This window comes from Meleagris gallopavo, chromosome 8 (genome assembly GCF_905368555.1).
Source record: "Meleagris gallopavo chromosome 8, MGAL_WU_HG_1.1, whole genome shotgun sequence".
Lineage (NCBI taxonomy): Eukaryota > Metazoa > Chordata > Aves > Galliformes > Phasianidae > Meleagris > Meleagris gallopavo.
The window spans coordinates 11,799,000-11,824,098 of NC_139411.1; the positions used below are offsets into that span (position 1 = coordinate 11,799,000).

General features: G+C 41.7%; 1 protein-coding gene across 8 annotated transcripts in view; it reads right to left on the reverse strand.

The window, feature by feature from the left end:
• The window catches only part of ZMIZ1 (zinc finger MIZ-type containing 1), a 325,056-nt gene that overhangs the window by 150,068 nt on the left and 149,889 nt on the right, over positions 1–25,099 (reverse strand). For all 8 annotated transcript variants that reach the window (XM_085229551.1, XM_085229553.1, XM_085229554.1 and 5 more), the window contains one exon: positions 2,418–2,528. In XM_085229551.1, the coding sequence (XP_085085677.1) occupies positions 2,418–2,477 (60 nt within the window). In that variant the 5' untranslated portion in view covers positions 2,478–2,528. The remainder of the gene's footprint in view (positions 1–2,417; positions 2,529–25,099) is intronic.

Genomic DNA, 25,099 nt, shown 5'->3' on the forward strand with positions numbered 1-25,099 from the left:
GTTTTGGTTTTTGTAGCTGGAAAACGCTAAAAAAAGATAAAAGTAAAACACAACCTTGATCCTAAAACAGAAGTCAGCAAGGACACTGTGGGCGTCTCACGAGCCAGAGCTGGAAGCCAGCAGCTTGTGCTGCAACCTGATCTGCCTGCCCAGGCACTGGGAGAGCCATTTATAGGTGTCTCAACTGGGCAAGCTGTGTGAAGCTGACCACGTGCGCCTGGCTGCCAGCAGGGCGATCGGATGGGTGGGTGCTGGGTGCCAAGGGCGGGCGGCTTCTGCCCCAAGTGTAGCTGCTCCTGTGCTAACCGGCCTACAAGCACACGTCTGTTCAGGAGAGCAGCACTGCCTTTTTGTTCACAGGCTGGGAAGAAAGAGTGAAAGACTGGGGAAAAAACAGGCAGATTTCTGTCTGATCTCGCTGCTAATCCCCAAAAATTGGTGAGAGTACATTGACATGATCATGTAAGGTGCTGCATGTAACAGTGAGTGGCTTGGTTCTCCATGGGTGATCTGGCAATGCCCTGCCGTGGTACTAAGCTAATTGTGCCAACTAATGGCCTGTCTCAAATAACAAGGTAAAACGTCTCAGAGCTGGAAACTTATGGCTGTGTGACAGAAGAGTCTCCTCTGAAAAGCTAGTCTGAGTCAGTTTCTCTCTCTCCCTTCCCAAGATTTTGGAACTATGAAAAAGAAGTCTCTATGCTAAATTCAAGGACAAACCAAAAAGCAGTCATTCCTCTCAGACTAAACCTCAAGTATTGTAACTTTCACAAAAAAGATTATGCTCTATATTTTTGGTGGTAAGTCACTGACTTGCTTAACTATTTTTTGTCACAAGTTGAAAATAAGAACACTCATATTCACTGATTCAGCGCTTTATAGGAAATGGAGACCTTAGAGTTGCAACCACTCCCAGGCAGGAAACTCCTTGCTAGGCATCTCTTGCTGTCTGGCAGAACAGAGCAACTATGCAACCATGCCCTGTCCAACAGAAGTCTCTAAGCTTTCTTCCAGACAGGATCAAACCAAATCAAGAATGTTCCACCAACAGTGGAAAGTCTGACCTTATTCCCTTTCTCTCCGCCTTCATCTGCCTGTGTAAACCAGCGTGGTATAAATGAAGTTAGAAGCTTAGATTGACTAAGCATCCATTACACAGTAAAAATTACCTCTTTAATACTGTAAAAAGAAAAAGTAATTTGAGAGTCTTTCATTGTATTAAAATAACAGAAATTCTCTATGTACAAAAACTGGGAGCTCTAGAAGCCAGAACTGAGTAGCATTCTCCATTTGTCTCCACTTGATCTGAAGGCTTGTTCATACAGCTGGAAGGTTGAACAGTTCTGTAAGTCATTTCATTCTTCATCCGCTGGGCTAGGATGGCCAAAAAGGACACCAATTTGTGACAGCCAAGGGCATGCTTTTTCTGAACCAGATAGTTCATAAGGAACTGGGATGAAATCCCAAAATTCATTTCCCTCAGGCCTTCAAATAGCCATGAGATGCATTAAGTTTCACCACAGAGTAATGAAAGAGATTTAAAAAAAACAGCCACCACAGACTCAGGCCAAGGATGGACTATGACCAGCAATTCTGCAGGGACAGTTTCCTATTTCTGCTCCCTGCCATACAAACTAGCATTGTTCGACTTATTCCAAAATCCTCTCATATAAAGAAAACACGGAGAGAAAATGATTTGTTCAAACTCTGCTCTTTTTCTCATATCCTGCCAAAGCATCTACATGGTTAGACTTGCAAGTAAACACATTTCTTTTGTTATTTGCATTAAAATGTATTCCAGATAACATAAACCTCTACAAATATATGGGCAAACATAACTAATCGTAATGGAGACTGCTGAAGGTAAGAGAATGGAAACAGATAAAAAGTTTAGAGATCTAGACTGATGCAGTATCATCCCCATGCCTATCTTTTGACAATTCTTTTGATTTAAGGTTCTTGCATTCACCACACAAAGAAATCTATGAATAGCAAAGTGTTGTGCTCCCTCAAGAATAAATATACGTCCCAAAGCTCTTGGTTAACACAAATATAGAACAGAGATAGCAGGATGGACTAGCATCTAAATCTGTTGTGGCCAAAATTATTACCAAATAGTCAGCCAGAGAAAACTGCTCAGACGACAGGGGAAAACAGGCTGTGAACATCATTTCACTAATTTAGTGAATCTCCAGACCGATGGCTCTTCAGAAAGGTGAAACGGAAAGTTTGGCTTTTGAGGTTTAGATACCATCAGCAGATACTCTTCTCTGCAGTCGTTTTACAATGTCTCACTCCCACTCTCCTCCTCACAAAAGGCCATGGTATTCATCACGCATCAGGTAACCATAATGCTCATCAGAACCTGCCATACAACACGCAATGCTCTAACAGTAACCATGTTCACCTTAGCTTACCTGTTTTATGCACTGCAGCCGGTCATTGGTCTGCTGTATGTGCCTGTCCATAGAGTTCATTTTGATTGTCTCCACTTGGCTTCTACCTGAAAGCCATTAAAATCCCTCAATCTGCAAGACAAAAAAAGACAAAGATCGCTGAGCACAGTCCATACACTTCTACCCCTTCTACAACAGGTGTGATTGTGAGATCTATATGCCAGAGATTTGTACTCCCAGGGGACACTGCTGAGAACAACACTTCAGCAATGAGGCAGAGCTGCTTGTAAGAACACCTGATCATGTTGCAAGATGAAAATAACAGTAGTAATAATAAACACAACAATAATGACAGTTTGGGTTTTGCAAGGCCAAAGGCATAGGAATGATTCCTAATTTTCCTCTAGGAGAAAACATCACCCATGAATATTAAATGGACAGGATACAGCAGAATATTATGTGGCCAAAAGTAACAAAATACTTGGCTTTTTGGCTGAAATAATGTGTAGGCTCTGGAGTTCTGTACTGAAAATAAAAGCAAAAGGTATGCTTTGGATGTCCTGCGATATTAAAAACGGCAGACCAATTTAACAAGCCCTTGAAAAGGTTGTGACAGTGGCAGACAAAGGACTGGGATTCATGATTCAGGCCTCTCTGGGGGACTAACGGCTCCAGGTGCACAGCCCCACATCTCTAGGGCTGGTTTTCCACCGAGGATCTGAGCAGCTCCCACTTCTGAGAGAACTAGGCTCTCCTGATACCAGAATAAGAACAAAATACTTGCTGCTTCTGACTGAACACGTCCTCCATTCTTCAGTCTAAAGCTGTACAACCTGAGGCAAACTAAGGCTTCTCTAAGACTTTAAAAGAAATAATCTAGAAAACGGAAATGAAAGCTCAGAGTCAAGTTAGGAGACAATTTCTCTGTAGCTGTAGCACCTTAATAGTTGCTACAACTGTAGAAAATCACCAGATGAGCAACAACATGCTATAAGTATCTTTGGTCCCCTGAGCACCCTGCTGTGCTTGCCATGCCAGTGAAGTGCTGGTACAGAACAATGCACACCAGTGCTCTCTGTATTTGGAAATACTCCTGAGCTGCATGTTCCATCACCCTGCACGTTCACATGCCAGAAATATCCATGAGCCTGGAGCTGGGGTGGGCAGGAAAGCAGAGCAGGGCATGCCAAGCACCTCTCCTCTCATTTGGCCTGGCCTGCAGTGAGCCCTGGCCTTGCAAAGCAAGGATGGCTAAAATCCCGCTGCAGCTCAGACAAGGAGTATCAGACACAAAGAGGCAGGTGAGCACGATGGAGCCTCCTTGCCATTCCTCCCCTCTCTGGCCTTAATCTGTCTTCATCTGTAGCGGCACAACAGCAGATCACACAGACAGGAGCCAACAACTAATCGCCAGTTTCTACCCGTAATTCATACTACCCAGCACTCTGCACTGTAACTCCCATTTATTTATGTTTTAAGCAGAATCGCATGGGACTCCAGCCTGCACTTAATAAGCTGAGCAGATTTAAGTGCTTTTTTTCTAGAACTCACTTCCCAGTGAGGAGCAGAGAGATGCTTTACACATACATATATAAAGTTGCCTGCTTCAATCACTTTCATGGCATCTAAAATGGAAATGAAACCATAAATATTGCACACTAGAACACAAAACCAGTCTTTGCACAGAGTTGCACAGGCTAAGAAGCTGCATGCATGCGCTCAAGAATGGGCAGCCAGCACAGATTCAGAAGTTCACAACCAAATGCTGTACTTGTATACAACTTTACGCTAGCAGAAGCAAGGGGCTGGGCTAGTTCAGGAACCTCGCCGAAGCACCCAGTAGTTTTGGTATTCAGAGGATTGGCCAGGGCAGAGTTCTCCAAAAAGAGAAGAGGCAGCAAATTTCCCAGGTACCTACCCTGCTGGAGGAGCTGGCTACTTATCACTCCCACAATCTCCCCAGAAAGCACCTGGCACAGCCTGGCACTGCCTGCACCCAGCTCAGGACTATGGCTTTCCCACCCCACAGACCCCAAGCACAGGCCTGTAACAGCCAGACGGTCCACAATGCCTGGAACTCACACCCCACACCGCTGTGCCTCGTTGATAACATCCCTCTGGGGCTCCTGCCGGATTAGGCTCAGGGAAAGAAATCTTTTCTGCTAGACAGCTCAATGAGGTCTTACAACAGCAGCTCAAGCTCCTCATCTCCCCACTCCAGAGACAAGAGCACTCCTGTCAATAAATTAAAATACTCATGAAATGGTAAAGCCAGTTTCACATACAGGTTTAATTGCTTGACTACGCCACTGCCACCTTCTCGATAGCAAACACCATCCAAAAGTTCTTTAGAAAATGTGAATGTAAAAAAGTAAGGCAGTCTTATCTGCTTGTAAGAACCCCAAACAAACCTCAGCAGCCACAGTTTAATCTCTCAGTGGACAGCAGAGGTATTTATCAAGAGATAAGTTAGCCCAGACATGACACCACTTCAGCAGTGATCCATCTTACAAGCCAGGACACATCATCTGCATTTTAACTGACCATCGAGAAAGATGGAGACCATGTTGAAAACAAAAAAGTATACATGTGCATAAGTCTCCTGTTGAAATATTTGAAGAAATGCAAAACGCAGGATTTTTTTTCTTTACAATAAAGACATTAGGATGTCTGCGCTTAACAAGCCACCAGGTAAAATATCATATTTCTGGTTGTCACGGGATTTGTATTTTATTGGCATCACCAATACAAACTCCTCACTGCCACGCAGTTACACAGGGAAACCAAGAGCTAAGTTGAATAGAACATCTTTTCCAATCAACTGATATGCATCCATACTCTAGACTGCAAGAAAGAGCGGTTTCCAAGTAAAGCCAGACGCAGCAGTACTCAGACTCAGGGCAAATCACATCAGGAGCTGCCTCTGGTGTTGCTGACAATATACTTCAGGGCTGGAAAATGGCAGAGTGATCTCAAACAGAAATCGCCTTTGTGTACGGCCACTCATGCCTTCAAAATCCTGCATGTTGATTTATGGACTGCATATACACTATTACGTGAATTGTGTGCCTTGCAGTTAACTGTAAGCAAAAGAGAAGCTTGCTATCAGCTACCTGAGCCGCAGCTTATTGTTGTATTTGTCCAAATTGTCACATCTCCCACACGCAGAGGTCTCCCAAAGCTTGTCTGCAGAAGGACAGGGCAGAACTGTTGAACTGCTTTGTGCGGCATCCACAGGGATGCCCAGGGGCAGGGCTGGGAGGCAGCCCCTGCGCTCCTACAGGTCATACCATGTCTTCTGCAAACCGATCAGCTCTGCTTTCAACACAGTGGCTTGCACTGAAAAGCATGCTCTGACTCACCCTTTCCTTGGTAGTTAAGAGTATTCTCACTTCAACCCCTACGCACACTTCTCACTGCTCTCTGGCACAACCAGCCCTCCCCTGCCCCATGCTGGCAGACAGCCACTATCCCTTCACAGCCTCCAGCTCACAACATTTGCCAGCTCGGTTCATTTCTTTTCTTGTAAAGAGAAGCCCTCCTTTTCTCCATGACCATGGTCAGGGAATAGTTCTTTCACAAACCTAATGACCAAAACTGTAGGAGGGCTCACCTCGTACAATGACACAAATGCTTACTCCATACTCAGAAGGTCCTGCCTTGTGTCCCCCAGACTTATCCTTACCTCTCCATCAAATACATCAAAAGGGCATCAAATCAGAAAAAAATTTCAGTGAACATACTGGGCCTAAGTCATTTCTGCTATAATAAGAGTAGAACTCATTATCAGGAAACCATTATTTTCTGGAAATTATTCTTTCATAGACCTCAGTAAGAATTAAAAGATTAAACAAGGGAAGTGAAAATTATTGTATAGATCTTAAGTTTTACTAAAGCAGAGTAAGTGTTTTGACATGAGCCTGTACTGCCTGGAAAAAATATTAGCAGCACTACATTCCAGTAGCTACACCTACTGCAGTGATACTGCCGTACACCAGCCCAGATCCCCAGGGGCACATTCACATCCTGAAGTATCAAAAATGTCTTTTCTGTCAATCTCATACTGTTTTGAAAGTGGCAGCAAGATCATCTTACTGGAGAATAATGATGCTTAAGATACAGAAAGGCTGGTGGGACAGCAGAAGGGCAGCCTTGCACCCCGCTAAGTGCTGAGCGCTTATCAGGTCATGGGTGAAGTGACCTTGCCGGCTCTCATGCTCACCTCTGGGGCATCGGTGCTGGAAACCACACTAAGATTCAGGCACAGCAAGTGGCTCAGGGGACAGCAGGGGATGTTGCAGATCAGGATTAAGGGCTCTGACAGAACAGCACAGAGAAGGGAATTGCACAGGGTGCTTCATAACAAATCCCCTCTGTTCCATGCACACATTAGCCAGAGAGGTTGTATGCTGCTGCTTTATATGCTAGCTCCATCCAAGAGGATCAACAAAAAAGAAGTGTTCCCAGCACCTTCTGGTTGTTCAGCAATAAAAAGCCCCATTCTTCCGCTGTCTTTTCTGAGGTAAAGACCCAATCTCTCTTGCTCTTAAAAAAGATGGAAAAAAAATATGTGAATTGTTCTTTGCCTTCCTTCTTCCCTCCCCTCTAGCATGCGAGTTTATAGCCCTAGGCAGTAATTAAAGAGCCCTCATTTACATATTTATGATGTCTCAAAAATGGAGAATGTGTTTTTTTTTAAAGGAACAGATGTATCGACCTGTTAGACTTTTTTTTTTTTAACCCTAAGTGTATGGAATCCTTTTTGTTAAACCATTCCTACAGTATACTCTTCTATATTAAAAAATAATGAAATCGCAGAAGAAAGCTTCTGCTACACTATGTTGGCTAAAAATTTAAGCAACATGTTTGCAAATACTCTACCAGAAATTGGACTTCAGGTAACACATTTGTGAAGAACAATTCAGCAGAACGTATTCTCTGCCAGTCTTAAAAAAAAAACCAACCAAACAGGCATTTCTTCACTGTTTCAAAATGCTGACATTTCAGAAAACACTACAATTTGAAAGTAAGTATGATTTTAGTTCTGGGTTTGGATAAGCCTTGCTCAGAGGGACAGCTGGAAGCAAACAGCAGTGAAGCTGCTGTCTGTCTCCCACCTCCTTCCCCATTTCCCGCCCCAGGACTGACACAGCAGTGCAGGAAAGCTCCCGGAGAACTTGTCGCTCCTGTCCAGCTGAAGGTGAAGGCGGTGCAGGTGATGCAGCCCTGCCATGCCTGATCACGGGCATCTGCCTCTGACCTGAGCGACTTCTTGACAAATCAGGGGATATTTTAGTAAATAATTTTAGCAAATCCTTTCCCCCATTAAACCATTCTGAGGTCATCAGACAAGCCACTTGGAATGCCAAGAACGTGCTAGTGCATCTACTAGTTAATAAATCATATGCCATTAGGCTACATAAAAGCATATGTCATTGAACAACAGCTGATTTGAACCTCTTCAGGACATCACATACTATTTTTTTTAGACTTGGAAACAAAGAGACGAACAAATAATGTGATCACTAAAAAACTGAAAAAATGGTTCCAAAACTAATTCTGTTAAAATACTAGTGTAACAACAAAAAGGAAAGGCAAAAGGAAACAAACACATTCTCCTGGTTTTCTTCCTTTAGAGGGGTAACAGCAGAGCTCCCACAGCTGCTGTGCTGAGCAGGAAGAGCTGCTGCTGTAAGAGACGGGCAGCAGCCAGCCACCCTGGTGCGCACAAATAACTGAGGTGCTAGGCTCCCACTTCTACAAGGGTCAGGTAAATTGGCAAGGCACTACAAGGATCTTCTTTGCAGCCATTTGGAACTACTCAATGGAAAAAGAGAAAAAAAAAAAAGAAAGAAAAAAAAGTCATAAATTGAGTAGGAAAGAGAGTAAGGAGAGCATTAAATTGTTCCCTAAGGAGGAAATGAACCACAGCAGTTTTAAAATATCTTCTTTTCCTCTCATCCAGGCCCATCCCACCCCAGAATGCAAGTTGGCTCATACTGTTGATTCAATCAGCTAAAACTAATAATTTCCTCTATGTCTCCAGTACGCTGAGGGTCGTAACAGAGGGCAGACGATTTTTATCTAATAAGCGACTTTGATCAAGCAACAAGGCAAGCTAGAGCGAGGGCAGCAGAGGACGGCGCTGGCTAATTAATCCGGGAAGGCGAGGGACAGCGAGGCCGGGGCGCCGAGGCGGCAGCGTCCCCTCCGCGCCAGCAGGGGGCGCTGCAAGGCTGCGGCGCCGCCAGCCTGCCTGCCCGCCCGCCCGCCCGCCCATTGGGACGGCGTCGCGGCCCCGTCTGCTGCCTCCCACGACGCGTTTGAGACACGTCCCTGCGCTTGGGGCGTGCTGCTCGCCCGTAGATGTAAGGAGCTGAGACAACAGCCGCTGATTCCACCTGGCTTGCTAAATTCTGTTTTTTTTTTTTTTTTTTTAAACATTAGATAGTTTTTTAGAAGTTGTTTCTTGAGCTATCAGAACAGACATAGTTTAACACTATCAATTACGCATAACTGCATTAATTCTGCACCATTCCAGATGGTACTCTCTCCTAGCAAGAAAACTGGAAGAGACAGACCTCAAATTATAAAGGTGCTATGCAGCTCTGCACAGAACCACATCCATGTACCCACACGCTGCAGCAAATGGTCTCCGATTTAAGCCTGCTTTTCAATAGAATAATTTGCAAAAAGGTTCCTAAATATTCATTTCCTTTAATGACTCAAACTGCAAAAAAGTTTAATATTTGTCCATGGCAACTGTTTTATTTCCCCTGCTAGATATAGTGCTCGCAGGAAAGAAAAAAAAAAAGGAAAAAAAAAGAGAGAGAGCATAAAATGTCAGGTGAAAGGCCATTTTAATCATTAAACACTTGAAAAAGGAAGTGGTTTTAATAAAGCTTTATTTACTATAAGCTGCTAAATAGCTACTGCTACTGGCTTTGAGCTATTAAGACGGGCCAGATGTGAGACAAAGCACCATTTGTTACGCTGGGTGAGGCAGAATAGCGATTTGTGCTGTGCTGCTTTCCATTGTTGCTCTACAAATGTGCAATAATCCCCAGAAGACTTTCTATCATCTTTGACTGAGCGAGGGAAGGCGCGTCCATGCGCCTGCCTGTGCAGGTTGCCAGTGGCTGGCCAGCGAGCAGGAGGGGCTGCGCTCATTTGTGGGGGCTGGAGCCGGCTGGGCTGGCAGCACGGCTGGTGCTGAGGACACTTTTCCATAGCCCTCTGCTTGGGAGCGTTTTTCTGTATAGAGCCTATTCTATGCGGGCACGAACAGCCAGCCGGATGCACACAAAGCAAACCCACACATGCTGTTGAAAAAAAAGGCAGCCTGACAGCTTGCATAAGCAGGCCTGCTGGCCTCCTCTGGGAGGAGCGGCGTGCGCAGGAGTTGTTCCATCATGAAGCACATCTGCAGCCTGATTACAACAGCAAAGGTAGCAGGGCTGGCTGGGAGCACACTGAGTGCTGCAGTATAACCTGAGCTTCAAGAAATGAAAATAAAAAATAACCTCCGAGAAAGGGACTGCAGGGCCATACTAACACTGCATCTCTCCTTTGGAGAATGCTTCCTCGAGCCTGGATGAGTGGAGCACAGCCAGCTCCAGGCCTGAGGCACCGGGACCATACCCCTCCACAGACAACATCAGGCCTGAGGGATGGGGACTGCCCCTCGCATGGCCAGCACCAGGCCTGAAGCATGAGGACAGTGTCCCTGTATGGCCAGCACCAGGGACTGTCTCCTGCTGGCTGAAATGAGAGGGTTCCCCAGGGCCAGAGGAGCAGCTGCACTGCACACAGGCCAGCGTAATTGCCCTGCTACACGCTTCTATTACAAGGTTGGTTCCCTGCACTGCATTCCACCCAGCTCCTCGTGCCCTCAGCTCTGTCATCTTGTTATCTTTAGGGAGAGCAGAGAGGGAAAAGGACAGCTTATAACAGCAAGAGGTAATGACACAAAATTAAAGGCAGAAGTGCAGGGAAGTGTGCTCCTGGGGAGCCTGGTGCTGCTCTCAGAGGCTCTGTTCACTCCACAGACCTGTGAGAGCAAACACTGACAGCTCAACAGCAGCAGCCTCTTGCTGTGGTGCTTTATTAAACGGGCTGGTGCTTGCAGGTAAGCAATCCTGATCCCCATTGGGACAGCCATAAGCAAACGAGCCCTCCCCTAAAAGCTTGCTGTGTCATTTTATAACACTGATCACTAAAATGCTAGAAACAAACAAACAAACGAACACCTCATTGAGAAAATGCAAACTCCTAAATTGAGAATCTTGCATCTCTTCCTCACCTTTTGGGCTTAGTACAGAGGAAACAAAGTGAACATAAGAACTGAAACACCTTTGCATTCTGATACATGACGTGCATTTATTTACCTAAAGAAAGCATGCTTCTCTCAGAGATTTCGTTGTAAGACCTGAGGTGTTCATTGAAAATTCTTTGTGTTTGCTTACAGAATGCTACCATAGGCATGAAGTATAGCGAGCATGATCTGACTTACATGCATTTTCAGGGCTGAGCACACAGAGCTGTCTAAAAAGAACGCATATGAACTGCAAACTTTTCCCTCGTCTTGCCAGACGTTAATCAGCTGCAAAAGGAAGCCAGATGGTTTGGACTTATTTGTTCAAGTTACTTGTTTCAAACCTAAAAGAGGAGCTACAGAAGACAAACTAATACATATTTACTGAAGGTCCAGAGGAAGTGGTTAACAGCCAGATCTGTACACATATGACCTTAGGAAGAGGAAAAGAGGACAGAGGGGAATGGCACAAGCAGAAATATTTATAACAAGTTAACAACAAACTATCAGAAAGAGAAGTAGTTATTTTGTGTTTCCAGTCCTCCCATAACATCCCCCTGCAACAAATGGGGGCCGAAGCCTCTTGGGTCACCCTAAAGAAAGGCTCCTAGCAAGAAACATCTCAAGTCTGCTGTGAATTAGAAATGAGAAGAATTTGCATTCTGACACCGAATGCCCTCTTCCTTATCTGATGAAACTATGCATGTTTTGGAAGTTGAACTGCAGCATTTGAAGGAAATTGCCAATTTCTTCCTGTGATACTGCATCCTCTGGAGTAGTAGTCCCCATTACTTGATGGCTCCAAAAACAATGTAACAGTCCCCATGCCCACGACCCCATGTACCAAAAACATGAATGAGGATAAATTTAAACTCCTTTTTTTTTTTTTTCTCAGCGAGATTAGCATCATGAAGAAGGCATATAATCATTTAAAGTAGTTGTTATTTTCTCTTTATAGTCTATAAATGTAAGATTTACTCTCCTTTTCTTCAGTCCTATAAGAACTGAAGAACTGCTCCCAAGACCAGTAATTTCTGTTATGTCACCAGGGAATGCACCGCTCTTGGAGAAAATCACTCAGGGAGAGGAGGAAGAAGAAAGCATTACTTCAATTAACAAAGTCTCTAGAGAACAGAGCAACCGAACTGCTGCCATGGGACGTGGGCTCTAATAACTTTGAGATCTACCATTATCCCCATTCTCTTCTGATGAAATTTAAGTAAAGATTTACCCAACTTCCCAGAATGGAAGCAAGATAAATTCCAGGAGGACCAGCAAAACCCATAAGGGCTAAATATAGCTGAAGAAAAAAGGTAGAAATTAGATGGCTGTGAATTTCTGTAGCCAGAGAAACAGAGTATTCACCCACAGCAGAATTCTAATATTTTGCACTGCTTCTGGGATCTATTTATTTCAAATTATGGCAAATTAGTGCAAAGGAGAGATGGGCTTTTATTAAAAATTATTTTTAATTAAAGATATCAGACATCTAGACACAACAAAACTAGTTTTTGTACTATTTTATCTTCCTCATTTTTAGACAGCTGAGACACCTGAGAACCAATCCATAAGAATCCTGTAGAGTCCGTAGGAAACAAACTAAAAACCAAGGTATTTGGTTTCACTGAATTGCCCTACAGATAAATGTCCAGTATTTCAAGTGCCTAGCAATTCCTAAATGATAAAGAAACCTTGCTGATAGTCTGAGTAAAATGCTCCAGATTGGACATGGGAACCAAATGATTGTGTATCCCTCATGGAAAAGGTTTCTAGTGCATATAATGCATATACTGGAATTTTATGAGGAAGTCCAGACATACTATTGACATCTCAGTTCATTTTGAAAACACTGTAATTTAAAAAGTAGTTCCAACTGCAGCACCTTCACTCCAACGAAGTCAAAGCTGCAAACATGCCTTCTATTTTATTATCTACAATGCCATTATTGCTTATCTTATAAGTGCCCATAATTCCAGTACAACTGAAATTCTCCTATGTGCCCAGAGCACGAAGCACTGCAGGAGCTTCATGGAACTAAGCCTGCTGCCCTCAGGAAAGACTTTTGCTAAAACACCAGCGATTGCCCATACTGCCCCAATGCTTTCTCACTTTCTTATCACTTGGGATGACCCTTATGTCTAGAATTTGGTCTGTAACGAGTGCCAATGTCACATACCTACTTAATAGACAAGGAGAATTTTACACGTACCAAACAGTAAGTTTCACTCCATCAAGAATCTTCACTAAGAAACCAGTTTTCAAAACTGTGATGAATTCCATGCTAAAAGACATCATCAACCATCCACACACCTTTTGGGATGATCAGGAACTGACGTCAGTAGCAATTCTTCTGGAAGCACAAATCTCTGTTATCTCTCCCTCCCTTAGGTCTCTCCCTCAGGTGAGCAAATCCAAAATGGCATTTGGTGGAACACAACACAGGCACTGAGAAAGTATTTCAAAATCCTTTCAAGTGTTTCACTGTGGCAACTGTATAAATGCCAAACTGGTTTTGAATGAAAAACCTGGCGAAGGCAAAGGCTAGGGATCAAAGGGTACCCTGCTGAGGAAAGGGGGGCACAGGCCATGGCAATGCCAATGTGACCAGCTGGGCAGCGAGCCTCAGAGTCCTTGCCAGCAACAGTCATCTTGAATGAAGCAAAGCATGAAGACTTCCCTTCTTTTACAGACAATGTAAACAGAAATGCGATTCCTAATGAATTATTTACAGTGCGGCCCACAAATTAAGATACCTAGACTGTCTTGTGCTTTTATACCACATCATTATTACAAGGTATCTGCCCAGAAGCTTTTTCCCATACCTGCAGGGCAAAGCCAGCCCTGTGAACCAAGCTCCGAGCTCTCGTCCCAACTATCAGCCACCCAACACTTCACTTCCTCAGCTCCTTTGGCTTCCCAAGTACACCAAGAGCTCCTCGGGGTAGATGTTATCCCCACCAAATGCACATACAGTGCCTGACACACAAATCACAATTCAAACCAGGGCTACAACGGGATAACTTAACGTAAACAATGAGAAATGATAAAATGAAATCTGTAATGTATGTATTACTGTGAGGTAAGGAGAAAACAGCTAATACATATTATTCTTCCTGGAAATTCTAATATACAGCCAGACTTCCAGATATAGAATTAAATTAACCTGATAAACTTACATTATACACCCAGATGACATCTAGATTAAAGTAATTTAAGGCCAGATGGCATTTTCTTGCCTGCTACTCATATCCTTCTTTCCTTATTTTTTGTTTAAATGCTTATTCCAGTACAGTGCAGCAGACCTAAAAAAGCTACACACTTTTATTCTCGGTTCCCGGGGCAAAACTACGCACTCCAGGTCAACTTTGTAGCCTTCATATTTTTCTGAACCTGGCCTGATCAGACGTACTCTGGAGCTGCTTTCATTCTGATCAAACATGATGCACTGAGGACAGGCGCAGAGCTGGCAGTGCTGACAACAGAGCCTTCAGCAGGCTGAGTGCAACAGCTCCATGTGAACGAGTGCGTTGTTTCCATGAGAAGAACATGAGCTCCTCTCTGCAAGGTGCAGTATGGCTGGGTCTGTACTCTGAATGCACGCTGACACACCATGTTTTCTCCCTGATGAGCTCTAGGGGAGACTTGTTGCTGTGACAGTTTCTAAACAATCACAGAGGTAAACTCCTTCCACTCAACTTCTCCCTTATTCTTTGCTCTTGATTTTTGCCATCCTTGAGTGGCTGCATTTTAGCACCTTTTTTTCCATTTTATTTTTTAAGAGAAGGGATCTGGTTTGCACATAGAATTTTTTACTGCCTTCAGCAGACCTGAAAAAATTTAGGAGGACGCATGTCATCATCTAGCGATGCTGTGACTTATTTTCACTGTCAATTCCTATAAACCTACAGCTGCTGTTCAGCATCTGTAACCTCCACAGCCGCTTTGTAAAGCTGAGCAACAAAATCATCGTTTTTCTGAAAAGGTAAAAGTGGGAAGATCCCCCACTCAAATGCCTTCTGTCAGGGGAGGCAAACTACAGCTGAGGATGTCCCATCTCTTCTAACATGGGAAGCACTTCAGGCTCCCTACGGCAAGGTCACCGGGTGAGTTGCCCAAGGTGACAGCATAGGCAATTTTGAACCTTTGGCTTAAGGACCAGGCAGTGCCCTAAAACCTAATCTGTTCTTCCTTGGATATCACAAGATGAAAATCTTAAAAACGTCAATTTACATTGTCATACTATTTTTCCTAGCTGATGTTAGGAATAGATATTTATTCTCTATAAATAATTAATACAAATTTGATACCTTTCTCGTTTATTTTCAAGTCTCTCAAGCACCATTAAAGACCACAGGTTAGTTAACTGTTGCCATCTATTCAGACCAATTGTATCAGGGCAGACCTCTTAGAACACAGTCTTCTTTCCCTTTCTCTTATTTTCTGTATACGGAAAGGATTAGTTTATATTAACTGTAACCTAAGTTTCTTTAAACTCCAATATCAAAATGCAAGTGCTTTTAATATATCCCACCTGTTCTGGAGCTAAGAACTAACGGCCATCACACTGACTACGATGCCTTACACAGCTAACCAAAGGAAACCGCTGCCTGGTCTCAGCAGCAGAATTCTGGGAAGCTCTGTGGCCAGCCCATGAAAATAAATTGCCAGTGTAAGATTTTTTGAGTGAGCGACTTACATCGTGAAAACCAACCAAGTTGCTATTTATAAGCCCTTGATTAAATTAACACACACGAATACATCCATATGCACACATGCGCAGACACGGCAGACTATGGGAGAAAGGATCTATATATATATATGAAGGCATGTAAACACTTTCTTGCAAGGTTGAACAACAAACCCTACGTGTTACAGTACACAGGAGAGAAGTTTGCACAAGTGATAGTTAGCAGATTTGTTTCGGAAACAGGGATTTTGTTCTGCAATTTCATACATCTACATTCAGAATGTGCCTACATTTGACCTAGATTTTTCTGAATCACTCAAGGTATGAATAGAATACACTAAACTACAAAGAGAAAATAATGAGCAATTTGATCCATTTCATATGATATTGCCACGTCCCTACTTGTGAGAGATTGAATGTTGAAATTAGCTCAAAACATTAGTTTAACAAAACCCACTAGGTAACTGACCAAGTGATCCTGCACTGAGCACAACAGCACCCTTAGCATGGCCAGCTCAGCCCTTCAAGCAGTGCAAAGATGGGGTGCAGAAGGGAGAGAGCCTCTCACTGGCAAGCAAAATATCAAAGTCGGAAGGTCACATAAACTGCTAGACATGGAGACGAGATCTGTCAAAAAGACAAACTACCTAACAATTTTAACCTATTGGCTAGAGCTGTCCATGTCAGCATAATGTTAACATATATTATAACCTCAGCAGAAAAAAATCTGCCTGGATAGAAGTGAACAGCAGCAAAACTCCTGCCTTTAACTCCTGTTTAGACAGGAACCTGTTCTAACAGAGGTGGAAGGAAATATTAGTTTTTTCCATCTTTTTTTTCCATCTGACCCCAACATATTATTTCTACATGTGAGATGAAAAACATTAACATGTTAAAAACATATCTGGTTATTCCTCTACAGTTACCCAATTTATGAAAGCATCTTACACAAGCTTCTCTACGTTTACACAGCAGTGAATTTTCATTTTATTTTTAAACAAAAGGTATTCTGAACAGTCACACAGATATTTAAAACAGAAAGATGACCATTTGACAGACAGAAAATTCCTTTTTGATATTTAAAACTATTTGCACTTTTTCCAACCACTACAACTCAACTGTCATTATGCAACTGTCTACTAGATGTTGATGACTCTTCATTTTTAACTAATACTATCTAACATTTTTACTTATATTGTGATCCTTACATCTTTTCCAGGCCACACAATTTTTACATACCACCCCAAAGTTCTGCTACTTCACCACTTGTTGCTTTTGCCACATCTCCCCTGGCCTTATTTGGATCTGCACTGGAGAGAAGGCCTTTGGTAGGCCTGAGAGCATTCTGTAAGTTGTTAGGTGGGACTCCTCCCTTAGACAGAGTGTTCAGCTAAGCTCTGGGGATACTTTCAGGGAATCCCAGTATTATCCCCTGGAGCTTATGCATGAAATGTGACATTTGAGATTAGTGAAGAAACATCTGCTCACATTGCCCAGAACAGAATGTCCAAGAACACACTAAACATCATTTTGAGACACCTCCCATACAGCCTCATTTCCCTTCTGAGCCAGCAAAGCCAGATGATTACAAAACAGAGCTGTTTCTCACTCATATATTGACCCAGTAAATGATACATGAAACTCAAATGACAAAATTCTCTGCAATGTCCATTTGCTTAGACCCCATTTTGTAGAGCTAACTACTCTCTACTTCCAGGTTTTCTTTTTCTTATAGAGTAACTCAGGATACTCACTTTTACCCACCAGTTTTCTTAGTGATTAGCCTGTTGAGTAGCTGACAAACGGAGAAAAACAAAGTAAGCAAATAAAAAACAAATTTTCCTGGAGTACTAATTTTTTTTCTCCAAATCTTTGGACTAGATTATCTCCAGAGGTCCCTTCCAACCTCTATGATTCTGTGATATCCTGCTTAATTTCTTCTGGATACACCCACCAATAGGTCAAACAAGCCAAGGGTACTATGCTAAGCTCCAAATAACACACAGCAGCTTCTGATACACTTGCAAAGTCTAATTCCTATATTCCTTCATCATCAGATGGCCAGAAAGATCCACCCATTTTTGTGGTCTCTGGCTATCGATCTCCCCAGTAAGTGTTTTCTAGATTTCTACTTCTACAGTACAGAGAAGAGTGACCTTCATGTCAGCCAGTACATAAAATGCCTCCTATGAATGCCACCTGAAGAAATCTGAAGATAGGAATCAAATCCATCATTTCTTATTCAGTTTTCCAAGCAACAACTGTACCATCACTTGAAAAAAACCTTTGACACTCTGTGTTTGGTACCATAGCATCCAAAACTTTAGTTGATGAGGCATGGTCTGTATCAGGTCTCTAAGGCCACACTTGAGCTCCATGAAACAGCCAGCAATACTTGGCGTGCAGAGACTTCCAAAGCAAACCAGCAGGGCAAAGGACAGAGTCAGGTTGGCTCACTTTGTTTCACTGACTTGATATGGGAAAAAGGACTATGGCAGAAGGCTGAAATTAATGCAAAATGAAAAGAAATTGTTTTTATTTTACCCTTATACGGAGCAAAGCAAGGAAGGAATACTAACAAATTCCAAACCACAACCAGGACAGTTTAAAGCTAAACAACTGCTCAGTTTTAAATATGTCATCTAAGAAAAGAATGAATGAGTTAGGCTTTAAGTTTGTTCTTTCTTTAGGGAAAAGAAATAGCAAAGGTATTTAAAATTAAACAGGACATTCACAATTAATCTGTTTTTTAATTAACTTACTCTGCTGCTGTAAGTGATTCTGCATTTACTCTCATTCTTTTGGAAATTCCAAAGTGCTACTTCTGACCTGTGATTTACTGTTGCCGTACATCTTTATAAGCAGTACTTTAGTTTAAGTGGCAGTTGCATATTAATTACTAAGTTAATTATGTGCTATGTAATCATGCTGTAATTCATTAGTTTACTCCGCAGTGCGAAAGGAAAACGCTAAATGGAAGACCTGATGCAGAGTATTTCAGTAATTTACATTTTCACATCAAATATTCAAAATATTAACCAGAAAACATTGTCTGCACTTAAGAGTGCCTACAAAAATGCTGAGCGTGGTTCTAACAATTATCCATAAATTTTTCTTGCTTAAAAGGGTAGTATAAACTGTAACAGGTTAAAATATTTTTTATAAAACCAAGTATGCATTCTACTGTTCCTCGGACCAGGCCAAATACCAGAAACACTGACTCATTTCAAGTATCCCGATCTGATACTTCTTTGACACGGCCCTTTCTCAAAAGGCAGGTGTTCTCTGCTTTCTGAAACTGGGTTCCTTAAAGATTTTCCAACCTGAAAGCCTAAACAAGAAGCCACCTAGTAAAACAAGCCACAAGCAAAGACATCGGCTACAGGCTTTTATGATTCTTAATTACTTTGCATAAAGCACCCATAACTGGATAATTTACTACTGGTTTCTGTCCAAAAATTTACAGGAACGTGCATGCAATTCCTGTTTGCACAGGTCTCAAAATAAGTCTGTTACTGCAGATCTATGTTTCCCAACAGAAGTATTGAACACAAATGTAAATATTTAAGATAATGATTTTTGGTGAAAAATGAACTAGACACAATACCATAAAGCTGTCTCCCTGTCCCATGTTTAATTATCCCTGGAACCATCCAGCATACTCTGATCAATAGAAATACAAAACCTAATTTTTACAAAGGTGATCTTAGTCATGAAAAATTGCTTTTCAGCTTTCAAGCTCCCCCTCACAAAGTAATTCCAACATTTACTGTTCTTCATCAGAACTGACAATTTTTCAAGTCCGGTTATTCACAAGTTCTGGTCTTCTTTTTGTTTTCCTTTCCATGAGCTATCACTGTGATGCAAAATTATGCTCTTTGTGTGGCATTTAGCAGTCAACAGTTCCTAAAGTCAACACCATAAAAACACACAATAAAAAAACACAATTAAAAAAAAAAAAAAAAACCCTTAAAATTACAGATAGAAATTTTACTATGCAAAGAGTCTGCATTATGTCAGTGTATGCTGGTTCCGTATTCAGAGCTATCCTATAAAAGGCTACTTTAATATTGGTAACTGCAAAATGAAGACAAGTCTTGAGTAGAGTTGTTAACCATGCTTTGACTGCACAATCTTATATCAGGACAGAGACTGCATCAAAAAGCCATGAGTTTGTAGTACTCCTCAAATTGCCTCGGGTTGTGAAAGTAATTTGGGAAAAACAGAGAATATGTATTTGGTGTGAGAATTATGACAGTCAGACTACTAAAAGCATTTCACTCCTTACAGTCTTAAAGCTTTGTTGATAAAACATTATGGACCTTAAAATATAAATGTAATGCACACTGAGTAATTAAAGTTCCAGGGAAAAATTGAATTAATGATATGGTACAACTGAAAATTTAAAAATACCCAAATGGTGTACTGCTTCATGCTAGTGCAGTTTGAGCACCATATATGATGATGCAAGATTTGAGCATGTTACTTAAAACCTTTTAGAATTGCAATTAAAGAGAATGGACGTGCACCAGTATTTTGTTTCGGGTTTTTTTTTTCCCAAAACCAAACTGGAAGTGTACGCAAAAACCTTTACAAACTCCATGGACACAGCTAAAAATAAACAGTTCTCTTTCCTTGAGCATCATAGTCATGGATTTTACATTGAGAAATGTAGTTAAAAATTAATTTCAGGCTCTACTAAAAAAAGGAAACAATGAGACAAATCAGCGCAAAAAGTGGTTTTACTTCTAAAGTTATATACATGTACTGCAACAGCTAAGAAAAATGAAAGCATTTGCTCCTCCTTCAGAAACAGCAAGAAGACATTTACCTTCCTATGTAAGGGTAGGGTTTGTTGAGCTGTGTAATTAATTTAAGTCTAGAGGGACTAAGTTGTAGATCATACGGATTTACTATCATCTTTGGCTGCTTCTATTTTGGAACAGGTATCTCATCCATGTAATGTTGTGGAATAGATCTCTATTTATTTTATCATTTTATAGAATCCCAAAGCACCTATTAAAAACATATGAGGATACATCCAAAATCTACAACAATTAAAAATAAAATAAAATCCAAATCTCAAATTCTCCTTGGCAATTTTGTCCAGAGTAGAAAGCACTAACCTTCCATTTCTGTATGGTGGTATAAAACACATATTTTAAGTAAAGCTTTTTAAATATACTATGAGAATTAATTTCATTTTAACAGAGTTTTTTTGATACATCCTGTTAGGTTCAGATTTCTGCACAGAAAAAAACAACACCATAAACACTAAACCATGGAAGAAATTATTGGTTTGGTTAGTGATTTTTCTCCTGCCATAGCAAAAGGACCTAAAAAGGCTATCCAACAGAGGGGCTTTCATCCAGCTAATCATCCATGTTCCTTCAGTAGCGTAGAAATGTACTTCCAGCGAGCAATTTGTCCTTGCTACGACAGACGTCAAAAACAGGTGGGACAAATTGTTCTCTGGAGATACCTATTTCTGTCCATTGATTACAGAGCAAGCCTAGATCAGCTCCTAACAAACCAGAGTCTTCACTGACTTGGAAGAAGACAGACTCTTTACAGTACATCATTTTTTAAAACAAAACTTTATTTCCTTGGCACTTTTGTAAAATGTATGTTAATGGTATAAAGCACATTACTTTTAATCCTACCCAAATTAAAATCATATGAAAAAAACAACAAAAAAGTGTCCTTAACTTCCTGATATTCCTTGATTACTCATTATAAAAAAAAAAAAGTAATGTAGCTTTTTTAATACAAGACCCACATACTGTAAACTCTAGGTAAACGTTATTGTTAATTCTACTTTCTCCTTAGTAAAATGTGAGTACTCATTTCCAAGAATAACTAAAAATAAGCATGGTGAGGAAATCTTTACACGGCTTGAGTTTTGTAAGACACATATTTTACGCAATATATCCAAGGATTTATGTAACCTCTCTCTACACTCACATACAAACGTGCACACAAACGTAGTTTTCATACATAACTAACCAGAAGGAGTTTATTAATTTGGAGCCAAGGGACCTGAGTTGCTGCATTCAACTCCACCATTTCTCTCTTGTAAGTCTGGGCAACCCTTAGCAGTCTTCCTACATACTCGTTTAGTAGCAGCAGAATAGGGATAACATTCTTTCCTGGGGTGTTAAACACAAATATTACGAACTGCTCAACTGATCCAATCGCACGGGTAACATAAATGTACCTATGTGATATATTTGATACTTGGGTTCTCTTTAAATTAAACACATATCACTTAGGCAAACACAAAGCCAAATTACAAAAGCTCAGTTAGATGAATAGCCTGAAAGAAAACAAGCCTACAAGTCCAGAACCTTTAATTATTAAAAAAATTACAGGAGTCTGACATTACTTAGGCTCTCTGTCCTTATCAGAGAGTTTATTCTAGTGCAAATTTTTAAAGAGCACACAAAGAACATTTCACTGGGCAAGACCATTAGCACATTCCTCTTGGCCCTGGTATAGCCTTAATAGGAGAGTGCTGCTGATTTACAACTTTGAAAGAAAACAGAATTGCAAATCTCTCCCACGCATCTTCCTTATCACCCTTCCAGGGACACGCAGGCATGTAATGAATTCCCGGGAACAGACAGGCCGCCACCTCTGCTCACCTCTCCGAGCACAATGCCTTTGCCCCTAATTTGCTGCCGGATGGCTGCCTGGCCGGCCTCCTGCTTTCTGCTCAGCGGCTCACAGACTGCGCAGAGGCAGCCTGTCATACACCAACTGCTGGTTACAAAGCAGTCTGCAGCTCTGTACTGATTACCAACCACTGGGCAATCAAGATGATGCACTGTTTTGCCTAATTATTGACATCTGGGTGAGCCATGTTATTAAACAAAAAAGGCTTCATTGTTTAGCAGTTCCTAGCAAGTCTGAAATCTCAATATTTGCTCCCAACAGTCATATATCCATGAACAGCATTCAAAACCCACTGTTACTCCTTGGTCACAACCTTAAGACAAGTGCAAAGCTGGGTCTGCTCCTTTCAGAATTCAGCAGCTTGGTTCTTGCTTTACACTCAACTCCTCAGCCGACATTATTTCTGCCCATTAACAACAACTCTGGCTTACTGCTGTGGTCACTCAGCTGAGTGCAACCACTGGGAAGGAAGTGGGAAGGCCAAGTCCTTGCTCAGTGCAGCGTAACCGCTCAGACAGCATGTGGTATGAGTCGTCAGCAAAGAATTCCTCACCACTTCCCTTATAGACATCTAGGGATATATAGAGTTTGTAACCCCAGTCAGATCTCAATTTTTTGGAAGCACAATGAATCATGAAGTACTTTATCCAAGCCCACCAGAACAGAACTTACACTTACAGTGGCAGTCTCTCAAGGTTCAACTCTCTTCCTCCCATGAAAGCATCTCTTAAGACTTCCCTCCTTGGTGCAACAGGTCTCTTCTCAAGGCCCACTGGTCTCCTCGCTCCTGGGGGGTCTCAGGGCCCCCAGTAAGTGTGCCCCAACTCCAGCATGGACAACAAAGATCATCAGAGAGTCCTTTAATGTTAAAACCAGGAGTGCCCTCTAGTGAGACTGTGCAGAGCACATGTATTGCTGGCACAGCAGCTAGCTAGCATCTTTTCGGCTTCATAGGTGGTCTGCTCTGCTGGGAATACAGTTGGCGCACGTGGTCCTCAGGATGCACCATGTAGTATGGGTTGGTGAGAGCAGGCTGCGGGGTTTGTGCAGCAGCAGCTGCAGCCAGCACGTCACGTACACGGCACAGAACCCATGCAGGGGCTACTTGCTCAGTAGTGGCAACGCCTCGGTTCAGGCACACCATTAGTTAACATGAGAAAAAGCTTAATACACAGACATCAAACAAACTCATATAACAGTATTTGCCCTCTTATTATGTGCTTTTAAATGCTCACCTCTCATCTTTCAACCTACTTATTCTGTTGTCCATATTTATAAGACTGAAACTACTAAACCTGGAAATGATAACTAAATGAGCAGATCCAGACACCACCTAAGCAGATAAATGCGGCATGCATGATCAGATAGGTAGATTGAGAAATCCCATGTCCTGTTGTTGCAGACAGAAATAAAACTGCTGATCCATCAGTTACAAACTTAAAGCAATTGTGAACCTTGCAGTGTTTGGTAGCAGTGCTTGCAGCATAAGCCTCAGGGTATGTTCTGTAACTTATTATGGGCCTTTTTTTGACAGCTCATGCTGCCAGTTCTTTGTAGGTTAAATAACCTGCATATCCATATTTGATAGTTAAATCTAAATAGAAACATATCCTTACTGTAGAAGACATGGACTAGTAACTTTTTTTTCGTTAACCTGAGATTTTCAAGAATTGGAAAAACAGTCTTCTGGGTCTTCAAAAATATGAGGAATTCGAAGAACACGAAAGGGATAGAGCAAATTATGTATTAAAGAACACAGACAGTGAAAATAGCGTCAGAGTACCTGATGCTTAGCACACTAAATTTAAAAGATAAGAAAACACTGCTGAAGTTGTCCTATTGCACTGTAGCTGGGCAAGTCAGAGAGCACACAGAGAATCCAGTCTCAGAGTTGGCTGCTTAATAGTAAAAATCATCACTCAGGAAGTGGCTCAGTAATTATGGAAATAAAAATAGTAAAGCTTTCCTCTTCTACTAAGACAGCAAGAGTATGAAGAGTCCATAAAACAGTGTGTGCGTGTGTGTGCAGCTGTGTTCCACAAAAGGAAAATTCAAAATTGTTCCTAAGACAGGATCCTGGAGTGTATTTTCATTAATAGTTTTTGTTAACATAAGACACTCGTATAAGCAAGATGATGCTAGCATGAAGAATTATCAATATTAATTATAATACTCAACAAAAGAAAGAACAAAGGAAAAATGTTTTCCTTTGCATATTTGTAAAGTGTTTGACTTTACATACATCCTAGGTGAGGTATCACAACTAAACCTAAATTTGATGGCTTATATTCTTAATAGGATACAGTGGCCTTCACCTTTTTAGGTCGAGAGTTCAAATGCAAGCCCAATCAGTGGTGACCAAATGTTGTCACCATCTGCCTGCTTAGTGACCTAGATGAGAAGAGAAAGGTTGTTTGGCTCAGTCCCTTTGTTAATGGGCAGGTGTCTCCAAGACAGAAACAACCATCACGAGTGTCACTAACTGGAACTTGAGTCAGAGAGGTCAACAACTGAATAGGCATAAAAACTGAATTAATAGATTAAGAGTCCCTCTAGATAAGGGTCAAGGCAGCTGTGTGCTTGCTATCTAGATAAAGAGCATTTCAGTCTGCAGTCACACGCCTATCATTGAAACAAATTAATTTTTAAATGGAAACAAAATTTAATAAAAAGATTTCCAATTTGATTTAAATTTAGCTATTAGCCAGGTTCCCATTTTCTTAGCATCAGCAGGAGGTGCACAGCAGTGCATGCACATCTGGGGCTTATCCAACTGCACTGCTAAATACCAGCAGCCTCCCTCCTCCTTCGCAGTCAGAGGTGTTTGGTTCAACCAGCTGGAACAGCAGAGGAGAGGACAGAGCAGGCACGGCCACAGCCACACCATGGCTGTTACTCACAGTGCCAGTGGCCTTCAAGCAGGGGCCACAAAAAGTCAATGATGCACCTGTGCTCTTCAACGTTGAGAGTAAAAGCTGGAACAGTGCACAGGTTTTTAATGATACTATCATAAAGGAAAAGTAATAT